This window comes from Salvelinus fontinalis, chromosome 15 (assembly GCF_029448725.1).
Source record: "Salvelinus fontinalis isolate EN_2023a chromosome 15, ASM2944872v1, whole genome shotgun sequence".
Lineage (NCBI taxonomy): Eukaryota > Metazoa > Chordata > Actinopteri > Salmoniformes > Salmonidae > Salvelinus > Salvelinus fontinalis.
In genome coordinates this window covers 43353344-43372409 of record NC_074679.1, presented here as the reverse complement: position 1 = coordinate 43372409, position 19066 = coordinate 43353344, and the positions used below count along the sequence as shown (strand labels likewise).

At 45.0% G+C, this 19066-nt stretch overlaps 2 protein-coding genes and 1 long non-coding RNA gene across 4 annotated transcripts in view; 1 reads left to right on the top strand and 2 right to left on the bottom strand.

Annotated features, from left to right (window-relative positions):
• kiaa0586 (KIAA0586 ortholog) overlaps positions 1-19066 on the bottom strand; it is a 110481-nt gene that overhangs the window by 75554 nt on the left and 15861 nt on the right. For both annotated transcript variants that reach the window (XM_055863913.1, XM_055863914.1), the window contains exon 9: positions 18399-18531. In XM_055863913.1, coding sequence (XP_055719888.1) covers positions 18399-18531 — 133 coding nt within the window. The remainder of the gene's footprint in view (positions 1-18398; positions 18532-19066) is intronic.
• On the bottom strand, positions 10984-14634 carry irf2bpl (interferon regulatory factor 2 binding protein-like). Its single transcript, XM_055863915.1, has one exon. The coding sequence runs from the start codon at positions 13661-13663 to the stop codon at positions 11654-11656; it is 2010 nt and encodes a 669-aa protein (XP_055719890.1). The 5' UTR covers positions 13664-14634; the 3' UTR covers positions 10984-11653.
• Positions 16256-18789, top strand: LOC129812030 (uncharacterized). The gene is made up of 2 exons (XR_008752972.1): positions 16256-17445; positions 17661-18789. It is a non-coding gene; the product is annotated as an uncharacterized LOC129812030 (long non-coding RNA).

The following is a 19066-nucleotide window of genomic DNA, read 5'->3' as shown; positions in this document are numbered from 1 at the left end:
AATACATCATATCTACTGCAGAATGGAAAAAAACACACTCCTCAATGAATGTCTTCACACCACAGTGAGTCTCTCTGTCTTTATAGCCCTGTGCCCTGGCCTCCACTGCCAGGCTGGTGAAATACACCCACCCATCTATCCAAAAGTGTTGGTCCTATATCATCAAGTGCTGTGGTGATTCATTCAGTGGACGTGAACCGTAGGGGACGAAAAGGTCTGTTTTTGCCACCTCCTCCCGATTCCATTTTCTGTCCGTCTATCCCTCCCGTCAGTCCCCTCCTTGTTTTTCTCCACCTCAACATGTCCTCCTCTCTCCTGCATTTCAATTTCCTCTCCTCCCCTCTCAGAAAGACAAACGCTCACTTGTAAGAGGCTTCTCCTAGTCCTCCCCATCACCGAGAGGATGCACCAGTGGCAGAGGCAGCAGCGTATTAGCATACCTCAAAGGCGAGGCCAGGGAGCCATTACCTAGCAACAGAGCTGACTGTGATTGGCTGAGGAGACATTAACTGCCAAGTGGGTTTGGGGCAGACTGGGACCAAGCGGCTAAATGAGTAAGCGGGGGGCTATTTCTGCCCGTGTCATCTCTGCTCGTCACATCAAAATGACATTGGCTGGCTGCTCCCCCCCCCCCCCCGCGCAGAGAACAGAGCAGAGATGGAGAGAAGCAGTGCAGAGGACACCAGAGCAGTCTTCCCATTGATTGACTGAGGCTGAAGGCATAGCAGACCGGAACGAGCCGCAGCAGTAGAACCAGCGGCAACCAGACATCCATCTATCCTTCTGTTCTTTCTTTCTCTTGTGACCCAGACACCATGGCTACAAACTAAGGTATTATATGATACTCCACAACCTCACCCATCATCATAACACACCTAATAGAAAGTCGTGCCTGAGTCCTCTCTCCGCTTGGGTAACCCAAGAGGCTGTTAACTAAACAAACCCAACAGACCGGCCCTGTTCAGGCCATGTTTGGCGGACTGCTCCGGTCTCCCCTGCAACATTGGGCCAGAATTAGCCTGAAACACAGCTCTGTTAACATGACTGGTAGAACAGACAGAACTGGGCACACACACACACGGTCAGACAGTAGGCAGTAGTGCTGTAAGATAGCAACTATTTACTTTTGGAACTGACCATCAGTATTCTGCAGTGGTTTCTAAAGAGACACGGGGTATGATGGACAAAGCAGTTTGGAGAGAATACAGCAGGGATACCACAAAAGCTCTCTTATACCAGAGGCTTGAAACTTGGAAATGTCTGTTGCCTAGAAATACCAGAGACTAAGTGTATCCACTGTCTTCAGGTAAACAGAGCGCAGGCTATGGGGGGTGAGCAGTGGTCCAGAGAGGGGTGAGAGGAGAGGGGGGGGGGGGGCGGGGGGATGAACAGAGCTCCATTAATCACACTGGAGGGGGAGGCAGTACAGACGACAGACAGGCAGGGAGGCTGCAGCACACTGGCTGGATGCGTCATGTGGCTGGACAGTGGACGCACTACCGTGGAATGGCCTGTAGGAGTCCTCCTGGCAGTGTACATAGGCAGTTCTGTGTTGGCCGGTGTGAGGGAATGTATTAACACGTAGTACACTGGCTGGTAGCATTTTAGAGATGAATGAGCCTCATGAATCTGAAACATAACCTCAGATGAGCAATTACTATTTTACCTCAGGAATTAACTAACCAAGACAAATCTTGTCTGCTTCCCAAATGACGCACTGCTCCCTTTATAGTGCACTACTTCTGACCATGCCCCATAGGCAATATATAGGGAATAGGGTGCTATTTAGGACACAAGCACTCGTTTCCTTGTTGTAAACCAGGAAAGCGCCATGTTCATTTAGCGTCGTTCTGGCTGAGTTTCTGTAATGTCTTTAACACCTGGGTAGCGCTGAAACACATTCATCCTTTCTCAACTGGAGTAGAGAACTGGTCAGGTCAGATGTGCTATGCATTGAGACCTATCCATTCATATGACAAATATAGGCCTCCCATCGCATAATGGAACATACCCACTACCTGGCTCCGTTATCATGTCTTTCAGTTACAGGCTGGGGCAGCACACAAAAACGAGTCATTTTTCATATTCAGAATCCATCACAAAACGCCCCCCCCCCCATTATAATCAGGTGCTGTAGTAATCAGGTTTTTAAATTCATCCGAAAGATAGCAGAGCTCACAGGATGCAGCAGACTATCATTCACCTTGTCATTCAAATTCATTCTGGAGGGAGAAAAGCGCCAGTAGAAAAACACAATCCTTTGGAGAGAATTGACGTAAAAAAAAAAAAAAAAAAAAAAACTCCACGCCATCCAATCAGCATCACCCGCTCTGTCGCCATGGTAACAGGCATCTGGTGGAAGCGGTGCGGTGGCTCGGTTAGTGCACAACAGTTCATGACAGAGACGATGTTCTATTCCCTTTACCGCAGGTAGCTAGGGGGTTACTGCAGGAGGAAGGGAGGGGGCTAGAGCTACCCTTCGTCTTGATTTATAATAGTGCGTGTGTATAAAAGATTTGAAATAATACCTTAATGCTTTCAATCAGGAAATGGAATTCAATAATGGCATGCTGCTTGAAAAGTAATCCCCCCCTTGCAATCAAAATAACTACATGCCATACACAGATGCTATTACTTGGCAGTTAGGTAACTAGTTATTCACCTTACTGCCAAGTATTCCTTGTGATAGATGTCAACTGGCACTTCCATCACTCACAAAATATCATTATGAGTACATAATACAGTTATTCTCCTACGTCATGTCATACAGCACATCACCATGCATGAAATTACTATTTACAATGTACATATCTAATTTATTAGCAGATCTGTTTTCCAGTACCAAAAAGGTACAGAATCAGATCAGCATATAGCGGCATGCTGTATGTTGACCTCTAGGGAACGTTGCAGCTCATTTGTGCGAAACCACCAACCATCAAATTTCAATAGTATGTAGCTAGCGGAGCGAAAGGGGAAAGGAGTGGGGCTCAGGCAGCAACACGATGCCGCTGACTGCTGCAAAACAGAGCAGGCTACTGTCTTTATTAGCTGGACAGGGAAGGTATGGCTCTTTGTCTCCCATATAAAAGAACATGTGTTTTTGCCACTGAGGGGACAGCCCAGGCCATCAAAGACTCGACTGCTGCTTGAATGCATTGACACTCCCTCTGAATACATAATGTACCAGTCAGCCCCAAACTGTGCTTAGAGCCCAATGCTGTTACCCCCATAGCAGCCAGCCCCAAACTACCCCATTCTGCAAGACACATTTCTATGTAGTGTATTACATCAAGAAATAAGGTCTGAATGTGAAAAGGCTACTTTCTCTGAAAAGTATTCACAGCGTATTTTTAAACTAAATTCAATGGAAAGTAGCGGTATTTATTTGTTCATGCCAGAAACCCAACAAGGATCATTGAAACTATCATTTTCAAAGACTTTTGTCAGCTGTATGAGGAAGTGCGAGAGGAAGTCTGCCACGTCTGCTGTTTGACAGTAGATAGACAAGACAGGCAGCTAGCTATAGCACCTCAATTACCATCAGCCATCGCAGCCTCATTCACACAACAGATGTTTGGAGAGAGAGGGAACAATCCACACTTGACCCAGGTGACGGGATGATGAAGGGACTCGGAGGGAGGTGACTGCAGCTGTACTACAGCACACCAAACACACACACACACACACTGTGGGGTTTCATAGCCTATCGGCTCGGATAGCTGGAAAGTGTCAATAGAATCTGGCAACATGTCCACAGATCCTCATCCCCCACGGTCTGTAAAAGTACTTATCACACTGGAAATGAAGGTGATGTAGGCTTGCTGGCTGTTGTGGGTTGGAAGTATAAAGTAGGAATAATGTCATGTAATCGCCAATTCATTTTCTCTGTGTGATGTTTTGGAAACACTACACCGACGCTTTCTATGACATGCTGTTTGTTTGGGCTAGAGAAAGAAGTCTCACACTGTTGTAATTTACAAGACAAAACCAGTGAACTGGACAGAGCTGAATGAAAGGCGGTCAGTCAGTGTGGATTGCGTTGGGGGTTGTTGTTCCCCTCAGAAAGCTTTTTTTTCCCCCACAAGGAGTCGTCCTCCATTGATAATTCACAGCAAACGGTTAGAGGGAAAGATCAGGAGAGTGTCAGAGTAAACTCCTCAGAGAGAGGATTCCAAATGTCAACAGAGAGCCGTTGAGGCCTGGCCTTAGATATGGAAATTCTGCCATGGCTGAGAGGACACAAGGCTGTTAGCTTCCTCTCATCAGCGGTTATTGCCAATGGAAAACAATTGAATAGTGTGGTGACATGTCGGCCTACAGACCTACTTGATGTAAAAACTAGGCCACGGCTACACCCTAGTTATCCTATCGCTTGTTGCAGTTATATGTTAAATGACTTGAAACACATGACTCAGACAAAGGAGATGATACGGAGGGCCGAGCACACCCCCATTCACATCGACGGGGTTGTAGTGGAGCGGTTTGAGAGCTTCAAGTTCCTCAGTGTCCACATCACTAAGGACCTATCATGGTCCAAACACACAAACACAGTCGTGAAGAGGGCACAACAATTCCTTTTCCCCCTCAGGAGGCTGAAAAGATTTGGCATGGGTCCCCAGATCGTCAAAAAGTTCAACAGCTGCACCATTGAGAGCATCTTGAATAGTTTCATCACCGCTTGGTATGGCAACTGCTTGGCATTCGACTGTGAGGCGCTACATATGGTAGTGCGTATACGGCCCAGTACATCACTGGGGCTGAGCTCCCTGCCATCCTAGAACCCTATACCAGGCGGTGTCAGAAGAAGTCCCTAAAAATTGTCAAAGACTCCAGCCACCCAAGTCATTGACTGATCCCTCTGCACAGCAAGCGGTACTGGAGTACCAAATATGGACCAAAAGGCACTTGAACAGCTTCTACCTCCAAGCCATGAGACTGCTGAACAGTTCATCAAATGGCCACCCAGACTATTTGCATTGACCCCCCATTTCTGTTGCACTTTCTCTCTTTCACAGGCTCTATGTACACTCACTGGACTCTAGCCACACACTCACACATACTACACTGACACTCCAACACACACTATCCCGATTGCCTAGTCAATTTCACCCCTACCTACATGTACATGCAGTATTACCTCAATTACATTGACACGGTACCGGTACTCCTTGTATATAGCCTTGCTAATGTTATTTTATTGTGTAAGTATTTCCTTTTTTATTGTGCTTATTTGTCTTATTTATTAACTCTGCATTGTTGGAAAAGCGCTCGCAAGAGGCATTTCATGGTAAAGTCTACGCCTGTTGTATTTGGTGCATGTGACATATAACATTTGATTTGAGTTGAGTGTCTTTCATTCCCAATGACAGAGTAAAGTTATCTTAACCAAGGGAATGCTGTGCTCTTCATGTTAACTATTTTCATGATGTGGTTGTTATCACAATGTTAGACCAGTCAAGGCCCGAGACAAAGGATGCCCTGACACACAGTCGACTGACTCCCCCAGAGCATGTTCTATCTGATACACAGTCGACTGACTCCCTCAGAGCATGTGCTATCTGATATACACAGTCGACTGACTCCCCCGGAGCATGTGCGATCAGTCAGGCCTTTCTAAATATGGATTAACAAAAGACAAAAAGGAGAGCCTTTATATTCCAAGAAACCTGTGTGGAGAAAAAGAATGCAAACAACGCAAAATATCAAACAGAAGCTTAGAGGGAAAGGGAGTGTGCAGGAAAAAGGCAGATATAGCATTGTATCCGTGAGGGATGAATGTACAGAACATTCTCATCTGTGGGATAAATGTTGTAGAGAACAGTGGGCCCCAGTAGTAGTTGATATTCATGGCAGTCTGCCGTCTGAACTCTGTGCTCTTGGAGGGCTGGGGAGAAACACGAGGAGCACGCAGCTCAGCGCCCCTTCCCTTGCTTGTGGCAGCAGCCTAAGATGGCTGCCAGATCCTGGTGTAAACAAGGCAGAGAATGAAAGCACTACATTTCTCCAGCCTGCATGCCAGGGGCTGCAGGGGCAGTACTAACCCAGTGTTGAGGGGGGAGTTAACTCCTTCCCTTCTCCAGCTTCCTCACGTTCAACATGAGAGAAGAATTACAGATGACTTTAAAAACATGAGGAGGAAATTGGGAATTATGCAATAAGGAGTATAACAAGAGTAGCTAACTTCAGCCGGGACGGAGAGAAAAAAATAATCAAATCTGAAGGTGCTAGCATCTGAAACTAGAGGAGAAAACTGGTGACCTTATGGTCAGTGTCTCCAAAAAGAACACCCCTCTATTTGTGCCCCACTAAACAGGGGGTCCCCTCTAAGATTTGGCGTTTAACTTCCGAATGGCTGCATCTCCAGGAGGGAGGGCCTTGAAAAGCAAATGTTTTGCAATTCTTTCCAAAGGGTATCAGCACTGGACAATTACTGAAATGTAAAAAAAAAAATTTTTTTTTTTACAATAAATCATCTCTGCCAACCAATTTAAAACGAATTTGATAAGAGGACAATTGGACAGACATGTATACACACATTATATTCAAATTAAAATGCAGTAGTGGAAACAACACATATATGATTAAATGCATATGTGAAATGAGTAGGACGTTGCAGATCAGCCCTCAAAGGTGATGAAAAACAAAGAAAATACACATTCAACATCGATTTATTTGTCCAGCTAACTATCAAATCAATTGAGTGAAGACGCTCTAAAAAGAGATCACAATAAAAAAAAAACTACCTCAGCCTTTCCAGCTCTATTTGATTTTCTGAGAAATAAGGCGGGAGGACGAAGGAGCAATTAAGTGTGCATAAAAAAAATGAAAAGGGCAAATAGAATTCCTCTCTGCGCTGCGGCTGTGCGTCGCACACAGAGGCAGGAGGGAGGCACACGCCTGCAGCTCCCGGCAGCTCATTCGCCAGAGAGGAATGTTTGAGTGCATACATTATCTGCTAAGGGGGCCCAGGGCTGTGAAAGATAGTGCTGACATCACCATCTATAAATGGCTGGGCTTTGAGACACTGGGAGGGAAAACAAAACCCTTTCCCCACACACACTTCCCCTCCCCCTAGAAACAGCATGCTCGAGTCGCGACCAGATGAAAGCGGTTTGCTTGTTTCTATGAGAATAAAGGAAACTGGGATTTCAAAGCTGACCTGCGATTTTTGTGCATTTGTAAACAATCTGCTATACGTTACAAATACTTTGATACACCAAATACGTCCAGGCATGTCATGTACATTGTTTTGTTGCTATTCGGGTAATGTAGTATTATCTCCAGTAATGCAAAGTTACAAAAGCAGGCCACATTTTATTCGACGCAACGAAAAAACAAGTATTGAATCGAAGCAGGACGCAAATTAACCAAAAAGAGATAATCTGTGTAAGGGGAAAACATCGTCCTTCCAGCGCGCGCAGGGTTAACCACCAGTCTGTCGTCTCCCTCCCTCCCTCCCCCCTTTGTGTCCGCAGCACATTCCTGAATAAATGATGTTTTGAACAAGGCTGGTACCCATGGCAACAGCAGAGCAGCGCGGTGGCACTGCAGAGTAACCTTTGGGAAGGCGGTATTTTCATCTGCTGTAAACTTTCCCTGGCTGGGGAGAAATGGGGAATGGGAGGAGGGGGAGACAGGCTGGCATCCCTGGCTGGCCAACAGAAGGAAAACGTACTGATGTGATTTGAGAATGTAAGCTGAAACAGTCCACTGAAAGCCTGGTCTCTCCAGACTAGGTTTGTTTGAAGAGAGAAATGGGGTTGGAATTATATTTCTACACTGTAATGGAAAAACATTCATAATCATGTAGCTACTGTTATGAGCAGTTATATGTTTGTTCTCTGGAGGTAAATGTGTCACGAGGTGCTGGAATTAACTGTTAAAGTGGTTATGCACGGCAATAACACAAAATCCCCTTTAACCTCGTAAAAAAAAAAAAAACATTCTGCAGTTTTTATTTTTATTTATTTAACTAGGCAAGTCAGTTAACAACAAATACTTATTTACAATGAGGGCCTACCCCGGCCAAACCCTAACTGGAGGACGCTGGGCCAGTTGTGCGCCACCCTATGGGACAATACCCCAAGAAATTATGCAATTCATCATTCAAGACATCCGAGATATCAGTCAACCACTTAAGTTGGAGGATAGACACAACATTTGGTGAATGTGGAACAGAGGGGTCTGTCTGTGGCACCAGCAGGACCTCTTTCGCTTGGCCTCCCCTCCTAGGTCTATGTGATGGAGCAGAAACCCCCTGCAATGCCATCGACACCAGCCTTCCTCCTACTCCCAATGACACCGCACACGCTCTGTTCGGCTTGGCACTAACAGCCGCGGACGTACTTTCACAATGCCCATATTTTCAATCATGTATTTGAGCCGATTATATGTGATCAGTGCAATTCTTAGAAGTTTGAAAGGGAGGGCATAGACATAGACACTTTCATAAAAATGTCTGAAGAAAATATGGTCCCTTTTCAGGTCACAGTCATCATTTTTTCACCAGACAACCTAAGTATAGAAGGTGTTTATCAACTAAACCGATTCTGGGATTTCACGCAACATATCAGCTATTCCAGACGCAATCTGGCGAGAGGCTAGAGTTTGTTACCTCAGATAATTCAGAGGTCTGAACGAGAGAAGAGAGACAGTGTTTTGCACTCAGAATGAAGGCGGTGGTGGTACGACGTGAGTGTGCGCGTGTGTGTGAGGCTGCATTTGAATCTAACGAGTGAGGAGTCTTGTGAATTCTAAACAGGTTGAGAGCAAAAGAGGGAGAGAGAGAGAGATCCTTCCCTGAGGGGTGTCTGAGTGAGTAGGTGCCTCTGCTCCCTCCTTTGCATGCACACTGCAACCTGAAACCTAAAGTATTGAGACAGCCAAAGGCACCTTAACCATGGAAAGGCTGCCCTGTTCAGTTTTAGCATGACAATAGAGACATGTTCCATCGCAAACCAGGTGCTTTGTTGCCTCACAGCACCTGGGATAGACAGGCCAATGGAAACTGAGGCACTGCAATGCACCATTAGATGGGTAGCTACGATTCAATGCCTCAATCCCAGCCTACGGTTTCTATAGGCCTGTTTTTGTTGGGGGTGTGCACATGTTGGTAAATAGAGAGATTATTTTGGATATACTATAGTCGGATAATGCCGTCTGGGAGATGAAAAAATAAAGATTGAGTGAGAAAATGAGTGTGCGATTTGTTTTTAAGTCAGAATTGGAGAAAAGGCGGGGGGGGGGGGGGGGGGGTCGCTTACTCACTCAGACAGCTGCTTTCTCTATTCGAACTGATGAGCCAATTTGTGTGAACCAAATTTGAGAAACTCGACACTAACAACCTCGCCTTCCTCTGGCGTACAACCAATTATTTGACCATAGTATTCCCCAGGCGGTAAAAATGCTACTTTGAAACTGGGACTGTAACCAGGACAGAGTATTCAAAACTAACTACGGCAGTCGGTCGGAGCATTACATAGAAGATAGCAGTCTCTGAGGAAAAGTCCTACTCACCTCTCTATCTAAAGAACCATCGCATAACCCACCAACGAGCAGGGATGATACTGTACAAAGGCCGCCACCTCCAACAATCCCAGGCTGGAGGACAGACCCCATCTAAACTCAGACACGTCAGCCCAATGTTTAGGCCTAGGCTACATCTGGGCTGCTGCCTTCACATTACCAAATACTCCTCAACGGGCTTATCAAAGCTCTTCTCCTCCATTAACCAGTACATGTACATCGGTTGGTGCTCTTGGGAAAAGGATACTAGTTTGTGGCATGTTTCCGGGACATACATAGCAGCCATTGTCTTAATCTCTTCCCCGAGCTCACGTACAGAAGGCTCTAGTTGAGCCTGGTTGGTATTTATGGGGTTATCTGACTTCCAGTCTCTACCTGCTCTATGCACTCCATGGCACAGAGCCACGTGGGATTGGGAACCATGCTGCCTGCTGCAGACTGTGTGTACACAGGACCATTTGTCTCCATAACCCAGAGCAGCGCTAGGCTATTAAGCTCGACTCACAGCTACATAACAGGCATGCACCAACCGTGCTATATATCTATATTATCACCGGCCAATGGAACAGTGAGGAACCGTGTCCAGTGAGCGCCTGCCTGCTGCATTGTAAACGAGGAATGCCTTCCATTTGGCTATACGGAGGCATGTGCAAGATTTTTCAGACAGAAGCACACACACAGCGTAAACATGGGGAAATCGTAGTACTGCTTGAGCATGCACCAATACTACAACCATCAGAAAGATGAGCTGTCGTTAGTGAGAAGCATGCCGTAACAGCTGACTGTTATAAGCACCTGGGGGAGAGCAACATGACATTCAATGCCAACTTGTCGAGGCCTCTTTTTCTTGTCTTGCCGAGAGGCATAGCCGTTGAAATTGTGGGCATATCCAATGCAAGGAACCTATTTGCCATTCAGATAGATGTAACTAAGTGATACTCAATTGGGGGGGGGGGGGGGGGGGGGGGGGTCTGTCGATGTGCCCTTGAGCAAGGAACTTAACCCTAATTGCTCGTGTAAGTTGCTCTGGACAAGTGTGTCTGCTAAATGACTACAGTGTTCATTTAAAATGTAAAAATATTTAAGCAGGGATCATCCCTGTAGAATTAAAGCGATGTTACTTTGACATACTGAAAGAGGTTATGAATAAACATGGCATCATCTGATATATATATATCAATATATTTGAGTACATGGTTAATTTGGCTTTGCAGCAAGGTGTGTGCGTAATAAACACATTTGAATATAAAACACTTTTAAACCAGATCTTAAAATCAAGGTTGTCATCTCCAATTAGAGCAAATCTTATGTTAGGGATAACATTGTAAATTGTTAAAATGCTATGGTTGAGAAATATACCGATGGACACAAAACTAAAGGAATTATTCATTATACCTCAGGTGACCCAGATTTTATAACAGTCTAGACTTGTTAAATAAACTGACATTTCACCAAGGGTTAATATCAATGGAATTTATTACAATTTACTCAGCTCCAAGGCACATTACAAGTCTTCTGTTACTACAGAAATGTATAAACAAACAGTTTACGTTCATGTACAGCATTTTGCTCTACCTTTTTAAGCATCCGTGCATCATCAAAGCAAACTGGAAGAGAAATTAATAACACGTAGTAAAATATTTTCGATCACAAGATGAAAAGAGATATTTGCTGTAAAAAACATAAAAAAATTAAAGATATGAAATAAAATAAGAAAAGAAAAAAAGTCCCCATATTGATTCGTACCCAATACAGGAGTTAGGGCAATGTAACCTGTTATTGGATATTCACTATGAGTAGTTTAATTTTACAGACATATATTCATTGGGAGTAGAAACTGGCCTTTTTATAATGAGAGAAGTGCATTAATTGGAAGGAATAAAACTGCAGCAGTGATTATAAAGTTAGTGCTTTAACTCGTCACTGCCACCCAAATACAACACTACTACCCGTCAACACACCCTCCATAACATTAGGCGACATGACATCACATGTTCCTTTGTTTAAAAAAAACAGACATGAGGTGGAGAACGTCTCTGTACATCGACTATTTTTGTCCGTTTTGAGTAATCACGCGTGTATATATTCGACTAAAATTCACGTTTCTATGGGAAGCCATAGATCACACCTATGGGTCTCTCTCCTTTTTTACCTTAACGTCCCCAGCTAATATTGTTGCTATCTCACCTTGCATGAACGCCCAAGGCACATTAGAACCTACCAGGGGGCATTTCTCTCCGCTAGGACAATACACCTCGCCAGTTGCTCCCTGCGCTTTGATGCTCTCTCGAGAACAAGGGAAACAGAATTTGTGGTTGGGAACTGACGGACACTGAACGAAATGGGTATCCTCTAAACGTTCGTGACAAATGGTACAACACAGAGGTCCGTTGTTTGCCATGGGAGAATCTGGAATGTTTTGCGAGTGGACCTGATCCATGCCAGAATGCGCATTGGACTGAGAGGGAGTCCCGGACAGATTGAGCTCTCCGTTACGGGAAGCCAAACGCCTCTGCCCAGAAACAGAGGCTGGGGAGACTGGGCTGCTGCTGTTATGCCTGGTGGATGTTGTAGAGTGAACTGAGTTGTTGTCCTTCGGAGAGTGCGCATTGCCCAACGTGTCCGCGACAGACATGAGCGCGGCCATTGGAGACTGTCCATTCTGGGGCGCAGATTCAGGGGGTGTGGCGCGACTTGAGTGAACAGAATGGCCAGGGCCAAGCGGCGGAGGTCCCCCGTGTGAGGCACCGAATGATCCGGATGCCATGGTCAGTTTTAACGCCTCGCTCTGGCTGGCCATCCACTGCTGCCTCTGTTGTTCCTGTTCAGATAGTTTCAGCGCACTCTCTACAGAGTCAGGTTCTGGGGAGGCTTTACGCTTACGCACGCCAGTCCTCGGTGCACTCGTAGATGGCAATGCACGAGGGATGTTGACCAAAGCAGTGGGCAGCAATGGGCAGCTGGCATCGATGTAGGGCTGAGGCAACATTTCAACCCCCAGCCCCTCTTTAAAGAATCGGACGGATTCGGGCAACAAATCACCCAGGAGTCGCCAGTCCCCCGAACCATGTTTTTTCTCATACTCCAAATATTTAAAGCCCGAGGAAAGCCCTCTGCCAAAGTCTTTCATGCAGTCCTGATACATTTGTTTGGCCACCCCTGATGCGCTGGAAAATATATTACCAGATCCACTTGGGTACTCGACAAATATTTTCAATTCATAGTCCATTCCAGGCTTTGACACTGCATCGAAAGCAAACACCCTGCCCACGAGTGAATGATCCTTTTTAAATCTCACATCAAACGGGGAGCTGTTTGAAAGAGTAACCAAAGTGTCCCTTACTATTTTGGGTTTGTTTCCCCAGTCTTCGTTTCTGTTCCTTAAACTTTCACTGAGCTCAGCCAAAGCCTCCGCATTACGCTGTTTCTCTTTCAGATCTCTCTCTTGGTCAGTGCTTGACACAGAACCTGGTCGTTTACCTTGTTCTGACATGGACTGAGCGCCCATGGACAAAGAGGGTCCCACAATGGATGGAGGAGGGGGGCGGCTGGACAGGCTATGCGGGGCTATGGCTGTTGCCGAGGAGGGTCCATTCAACATGGTCTGTGGGAGAAGGTTGGGGGGAACGTTCATTTGTCCTGGGACCGCAGCGAGACCGTGGCTCCGACGGGAGTTCGGGCTCTGTCGGTTCAGTTCTGGGGGACCATCGTCCGGTTTGGGGAACCCATTTGGACCGCTCATTCCATTGGGAAGTCTGCTGGCATGGGCGCCAATACTGGAGTAGTCAAAGCGAGGTCTTTCCGCACTCAGAGAGTAGCGGTCCATCCCCGACTGTTGTTGTTTAGAGGGTCCATCCACATGGCTGATTTGCACCGTCTCCTTGGCTGATATTGCCGACTGTGTTTTTACTGTGGGCGGCGGTGGTGGACCGGGGGATCTCCCCCCTTGGAAACCATGAGCTCGTTTGAGGTGGCGTGCAGTTTCGATAACAAACTCGATCCGATCCGCACCCTCATAATTCACACAACCCCTGCACACTGCCTCCGTAAAATCCCAAATCATAGCCCACGGCATACGGGGTAAATCGCACAGGTAACATGACTGTCTCCGAGATGAAGATACTTGTGCAGAAGACATGTTTAATGTCCCTTGCCTTGGTCCTTTTCCCCCAGATTATTCGTTTGGAATTCTTTTCAGTCCGTGAATTTGCCACACAAAAGGAAGCCTCTCCTTCTCCTACTCCTCTCCTGACTTCTGATGCCAGTGATTGCAGTGTTGGGTTGTAGGAATGAAATTTGCTTTAAGCGCGCTTCATTCACATCCTTACTTAGTTTGTGATTTGGAATTTTGATTGTGCCTTCACGTCTTCTCTCCCCACTAGGAAAGCCACCTGGCTGGAGCAGTGACGCAAGCACCACGTTCCGCAGTTCCTTTGAAACAAATGACATGCCACTTGTTGCTTTCCAAACGCGCAAACTCAAACCACTCCCTCCTAATCTTCTGAATGGACTGGGAGCTAGGCTACACGAGCGCACGATGCTGACCAAATTACATGCAGCAGAATACGGGTTTGTACAATATTGGCATTTAAATTAGATGTAATCATTATACCATTCATTATTATTAAATAAGCATTTATTCTGTTTCAAACAGGTTACTTTTGCTTATGTCAGCAAAACTAAACCTTCAATATGATATAACAATTAATGATAATGAAACAAACTAATTTATTATGAGTCGTGCTTGCAATGCAAGGACAGAATAATACATTATTTTATATCAAACTACTCACTGAATCAAACAAAACGCCTGGTTAAAATGCAAACGCCTGGCTGTAGTCTACTTTAATGTAATCCAGTTAATTTCTGACCAAAATATGCTGCTAATCTGATTGAATTTGGCAACCTATTCATTGCAATAGATATGAGTGATTACAATAACAGTTGTATGCATAAGATGTTTTTTAAAAAGCACAGTGACGGCTAAAATACATCGCGGTCGCTCAGCAATATCCTCTATAATAATTACACTGGGCTAGTTGAGCACGAGCTAGGGGTTCCCTACATGTTGATTGTTAACCTATGTACAGACAAGCATAGTCTGCACTGCGCCCCATCCATCCTCCCCCCTTTCCCCAGTCTCCCCTTCCTGATTAACAACACCCAGTAGGCAGGCGGAGCAGAATGTTCCTTTATACAACTGGAAGAGGAGAGAGAGGGAAGAAAAACAGCGTTAAGGCAGCAGAGGGAAGGAGGAAGAAAAGTCATATATTGCAGTCTACACATACCGCTGGCACAGTACTGCACGGTGGTGGTGTGTTCCCTCCGCCCAGCCAAGAAGGGGCCAAGTATGGCCTCGGTCAAGAAAGAGTCAGCGCCATGCCGCCGCTTTCCCAAAACAATGTTGCTTTCACTGTACCGTGCTTTTAGGCTAAATGGGTACTGTGTGCACAATGGTGCACATTGGTAAGTAGTTGTAAATACTGTGTTTTGAGTACAGTACAGACTGTAATTACAAACACTGATAATGTCTCTGAAGTCACAGTATATGAAATATGCGAAGTATGTATGATGCAAAGTCAGACCAAATTAAATGATTGCACTTCAACATATTAACTGCCTTCCTTAACTATATACCCAATATAAAATCATCAGCAATACATGATTTTTCTCCCAGCCCATCCAGTGGCGGGGGAAGCTAGAAACAACAACAGGACTAGAAGAAAAGATGGATTGGTGTTTTTCTTCAGAGTCTGTGCCAGACAGAGCAGGCTCTATGACTACCAGCAGCAGGCAGCAGCTGAGATTGTTATGTGGACAACTGTCACTTTATTTGTGCTCCAGGGATTGTGAAGGACAGGCAAATGACAGAGACAGCCATCACTAGTCAACAGAATTGGAGCAGATAAAGACCTGGGCCGGGGAAGAGAAAAGTCTATTTGTTCCATTTACTCCAACACTAGGCTCAATACTATTCCAACACTATCAAGTGCCTGATGAGTGTAGAGCACAATCTTATAGTTATAAAAGGTCTGAATGATCCTAAAAGCATGTGGCAAAACAGTGTTGTAGACATATGGATAGAATTAAAACATAAGCTTATCAGAAAACTATGCCACATCAACTAACTAACCAGCAACATGTATCCATCCATGTAAGTGGTAGTTCTGTAGTTTAAATATCATTTGCAGAACTCAACATCGCGGCAATATTAAAATCAGCTCATTCTGCCTCAGACGACTTCAAAAACAACCAGATACATAACTCTACACACTGTCTGCCTCAGCACCAGCCTCGAGCTCCCCTCCTTCCTGAAAGGATCCTGTGCAATCCCCAAGGTCCCTCATGCATACACTGAGCTGCTCACACACCAACCTGATCTCTCCCTCGCTCTCCCTCTTTGTGGAAAATTTTGCGGGGCCCACACAGTCAAGCGCAGGGGTTAATTTTTTGCTTCCGCTAAGCACCTGGCAAGTTGCCAGACAGATGAATTCTGGGAAAAGGTGAGACTTGCCAAGTACAAACTGCCAACATTAAGCAGGCCTGACAGCTCCTCTTTTCCTCCAAACTTGGCAGCAGTTCAAAGTGCTCTTTCATTTGAGATGCTGGCAGACTGCCAGCAGCATGCAGATACAGTGCATTCGGAAAGTATTCAGATGCCTTGACTATTTCCACATTGTGGAAAAAGCCTTAATCAGCCTTCTTCTAAAATGGATGAAATAGTCCCCCCCCCCCCCTTCAATCTACACACAATACCCCATAATGACAAAGCAAAAACTGGTTGTTAGAAATTGTTGCACATTTATTAAAAATTAAAAACAGAAATATCACATTATTCATAATTATTCAGACTCTTTACTCAGTACTTTGTTGAAGCACCTTTGGCAGCGATTACAGCCTCGAGTCTTCTTGGGTATGACACTACAAGCTTGGCACACCTCTATTTGCAGAGTTTCTTCCATTCTTCTCTGCATTTCTTCTCAAGCTCTGTCAGGTTGGATGGGGAGTGTCGCTGCACAGCTATTTTCAGGTCTCTCCAGAGATGTTCGATTGGGTTCAAGTCCGGGCTCTGCCTGGGCCACTCAAGGACATTCAGAGACTTGTCCTGAAGCCACTCCTGTGTTGTACTGGCTGTGTGCTTAGGGTCATTGTCCTGTTGGAAGACGAACCTTCACCCCAGTCTGAGGTCCTGAGCGTTCTGGAGCAGATTTTCATCAAGGATCGCTCTGTACTTTGCTCTGTTCATCTTTCCCTCGATCCTGACTAGTCTCCCAGTCCCTGCTGCTGAAAAACATCCCCCCAGCATGATGCTGCCACCACGCTTCAATGTAGGGATGGTGCCAGGTTTCCTCCAGATGTGACGCTTGGCATTCAGGCCAAAGAGTTCAATCTTGGTTTCATCAGACCAGAGAATCTTGTTTCTCATGGTCTGAGAGTCTTTAGGTGCCTTTTGGCAAACTCCAAACGGGCTGTCATATGCCTTTTACTGAGGACTGACTTCTGTTTGGCCACTCTACCATAAAGGCCTGATTGGTGGAGTGCTGCAGAGATGGTTGTCCTTCTGGAAGGTTCTCCCATCTCCACAGAGGAACTCTGGAGATTCTTCAGAATGACCATCGGGTTCTTGGTCACCTCCCTGACCAAGGCCCTTCTCCCCCCGATTGCTCAGTTTTCCTGGGTGGCCAGCTCTAGGAATAGTCTTGGTGTTTCCAAACTTCTGATGGAAGCCACGTTGTTCTATGGGACCTTCAATGCTGCAGACATTATTTGGTACCCTTCCCAGTCCAATCAATAGAATTTACCACAGGTGGACTCCAATCAAGTTGTAGAAACATCTCAAGGATGATCAAAGGAAACAGGATGCACCTGGGCTCAATACCGAGTACCATAGCAAAGGGTCTGAATACTTCTGTAAATAAGGTATCCTTTTTTTAAAAATTATAAATGTGCAAAAATGTCTAAACCTGTTTTCGCTTTGTCGTCATGGGATATTGTGTATAGATTGATGAGGAAAAACATTAATTTAATTTTAGAATAAGGCTGTAATGTAACAAAATGTGGAATAAGTTAAGGGGTCTGAGCACTTTCCGAATGCACTGTAGATCACTTTACCTACTCTCTCCTCTCACTCTCAGATGGAGCTGATAAATGCCGCTGTCGTTGTCATGGGGATCATTCTGAGCTAGGTGACAGACCGGAGTGGTCCTGTGAATAACTGCATCTACTTTTCTCTCTCTCCTTTGCTCTTTCCTTTTATGCAAATACTCTTTACAATCACGCACACACACACAACTTGTTAACTTACGCTGTTCTTAGAGTTGAGAAAATACAGCCTTTATCCCTTTAATGCTGAAATTGTAAAGGTCTTTGAAAAACATTGTCCCTAATCTCCTTTGCTCTGTTTTAAGCATACTGTATGCCAATAATATACACTACCGTTCAAAAGTTTGGGGTCACTTAGAAATGTCCTTGTTTTTGAAAGAAAAGTACATTTTTTGTCCATTAAAATAACATAACATTTATCAGAAATACAGTGTAGATATTGTTAATGTTGTAAATGACTATTGTAGCTGGAAACGGCTGATGTTTAATGGAATATCTACATAGGTGTACAGAGGCCCATTATCAGCAACCATCACTCCTGTTTTCCAATGGCACGTTGTGGTAGCTAATCCAAGTTTATCATTTTAAAAGGCCAATTGATCTTTAGAAAACCCTTTTGCAATTATGTTAGCACAGCTGAAAACTGTTGTTCTGATTTTAAAAAAGCAATAAAACTGTCCTTCACAGGACAAATTAAAAGACAAAAGATATCCAATGATTCTTTCAAATCCTGAAAAAAATGACTGACCACAATTTTTTTTCTCCCTTACCTGGATTGCGCTGGTTGCCGGCAGCTGTCGTTGGGCGTTGCTATGGCAGCCCTAGCAGAAGATTGCTGCTGCACACCTCTGGTTGCCAAGCTGCTGCTGTTGTTAGGGATAGCCTCCAGAAGTCTGCCATTTCCTGCAGAGACAGAGAGACACCAGCAATCAGCCACTCAGTCTCAGACACCTGCCTCAGCTCAGTCAGCACTTTATCTCCCCCTCTCAGTATTCCACACAGGGACACAGGAATTCACATCGCACAATGAGCTGATTGCTTCCCAGGGCCTCATGGGTTTCTGCTTACATTTTCATCACAATCTCTTTCTTCTGTAGATCATTTGCTATACTACCTACATTGTGTGTTCATGTTCTAGATTAAAGATTTGTCACACAGAAATTGTATCAATATCTATTGTTGGATCCAAATGGCTTTTCTGTCTAGGCTAACAAGTTCATGAGTAAAAGGCAGATGGATGATATTGGTTGTATTCAAAGTCATTGTCATCAATGTATTGGAATGCTTAGCTCAGTCAGGGGTATGACACCCATAGAATCTAAGAATACAGAGAGAAAGTGAAATCAGTTAAATAAACATATGGATAACAGACGCATAACATACGAATAACAGTCTGCCTGTCTGGTACAGGGGTAGGCAACACTGGTCCTGGAGTGCA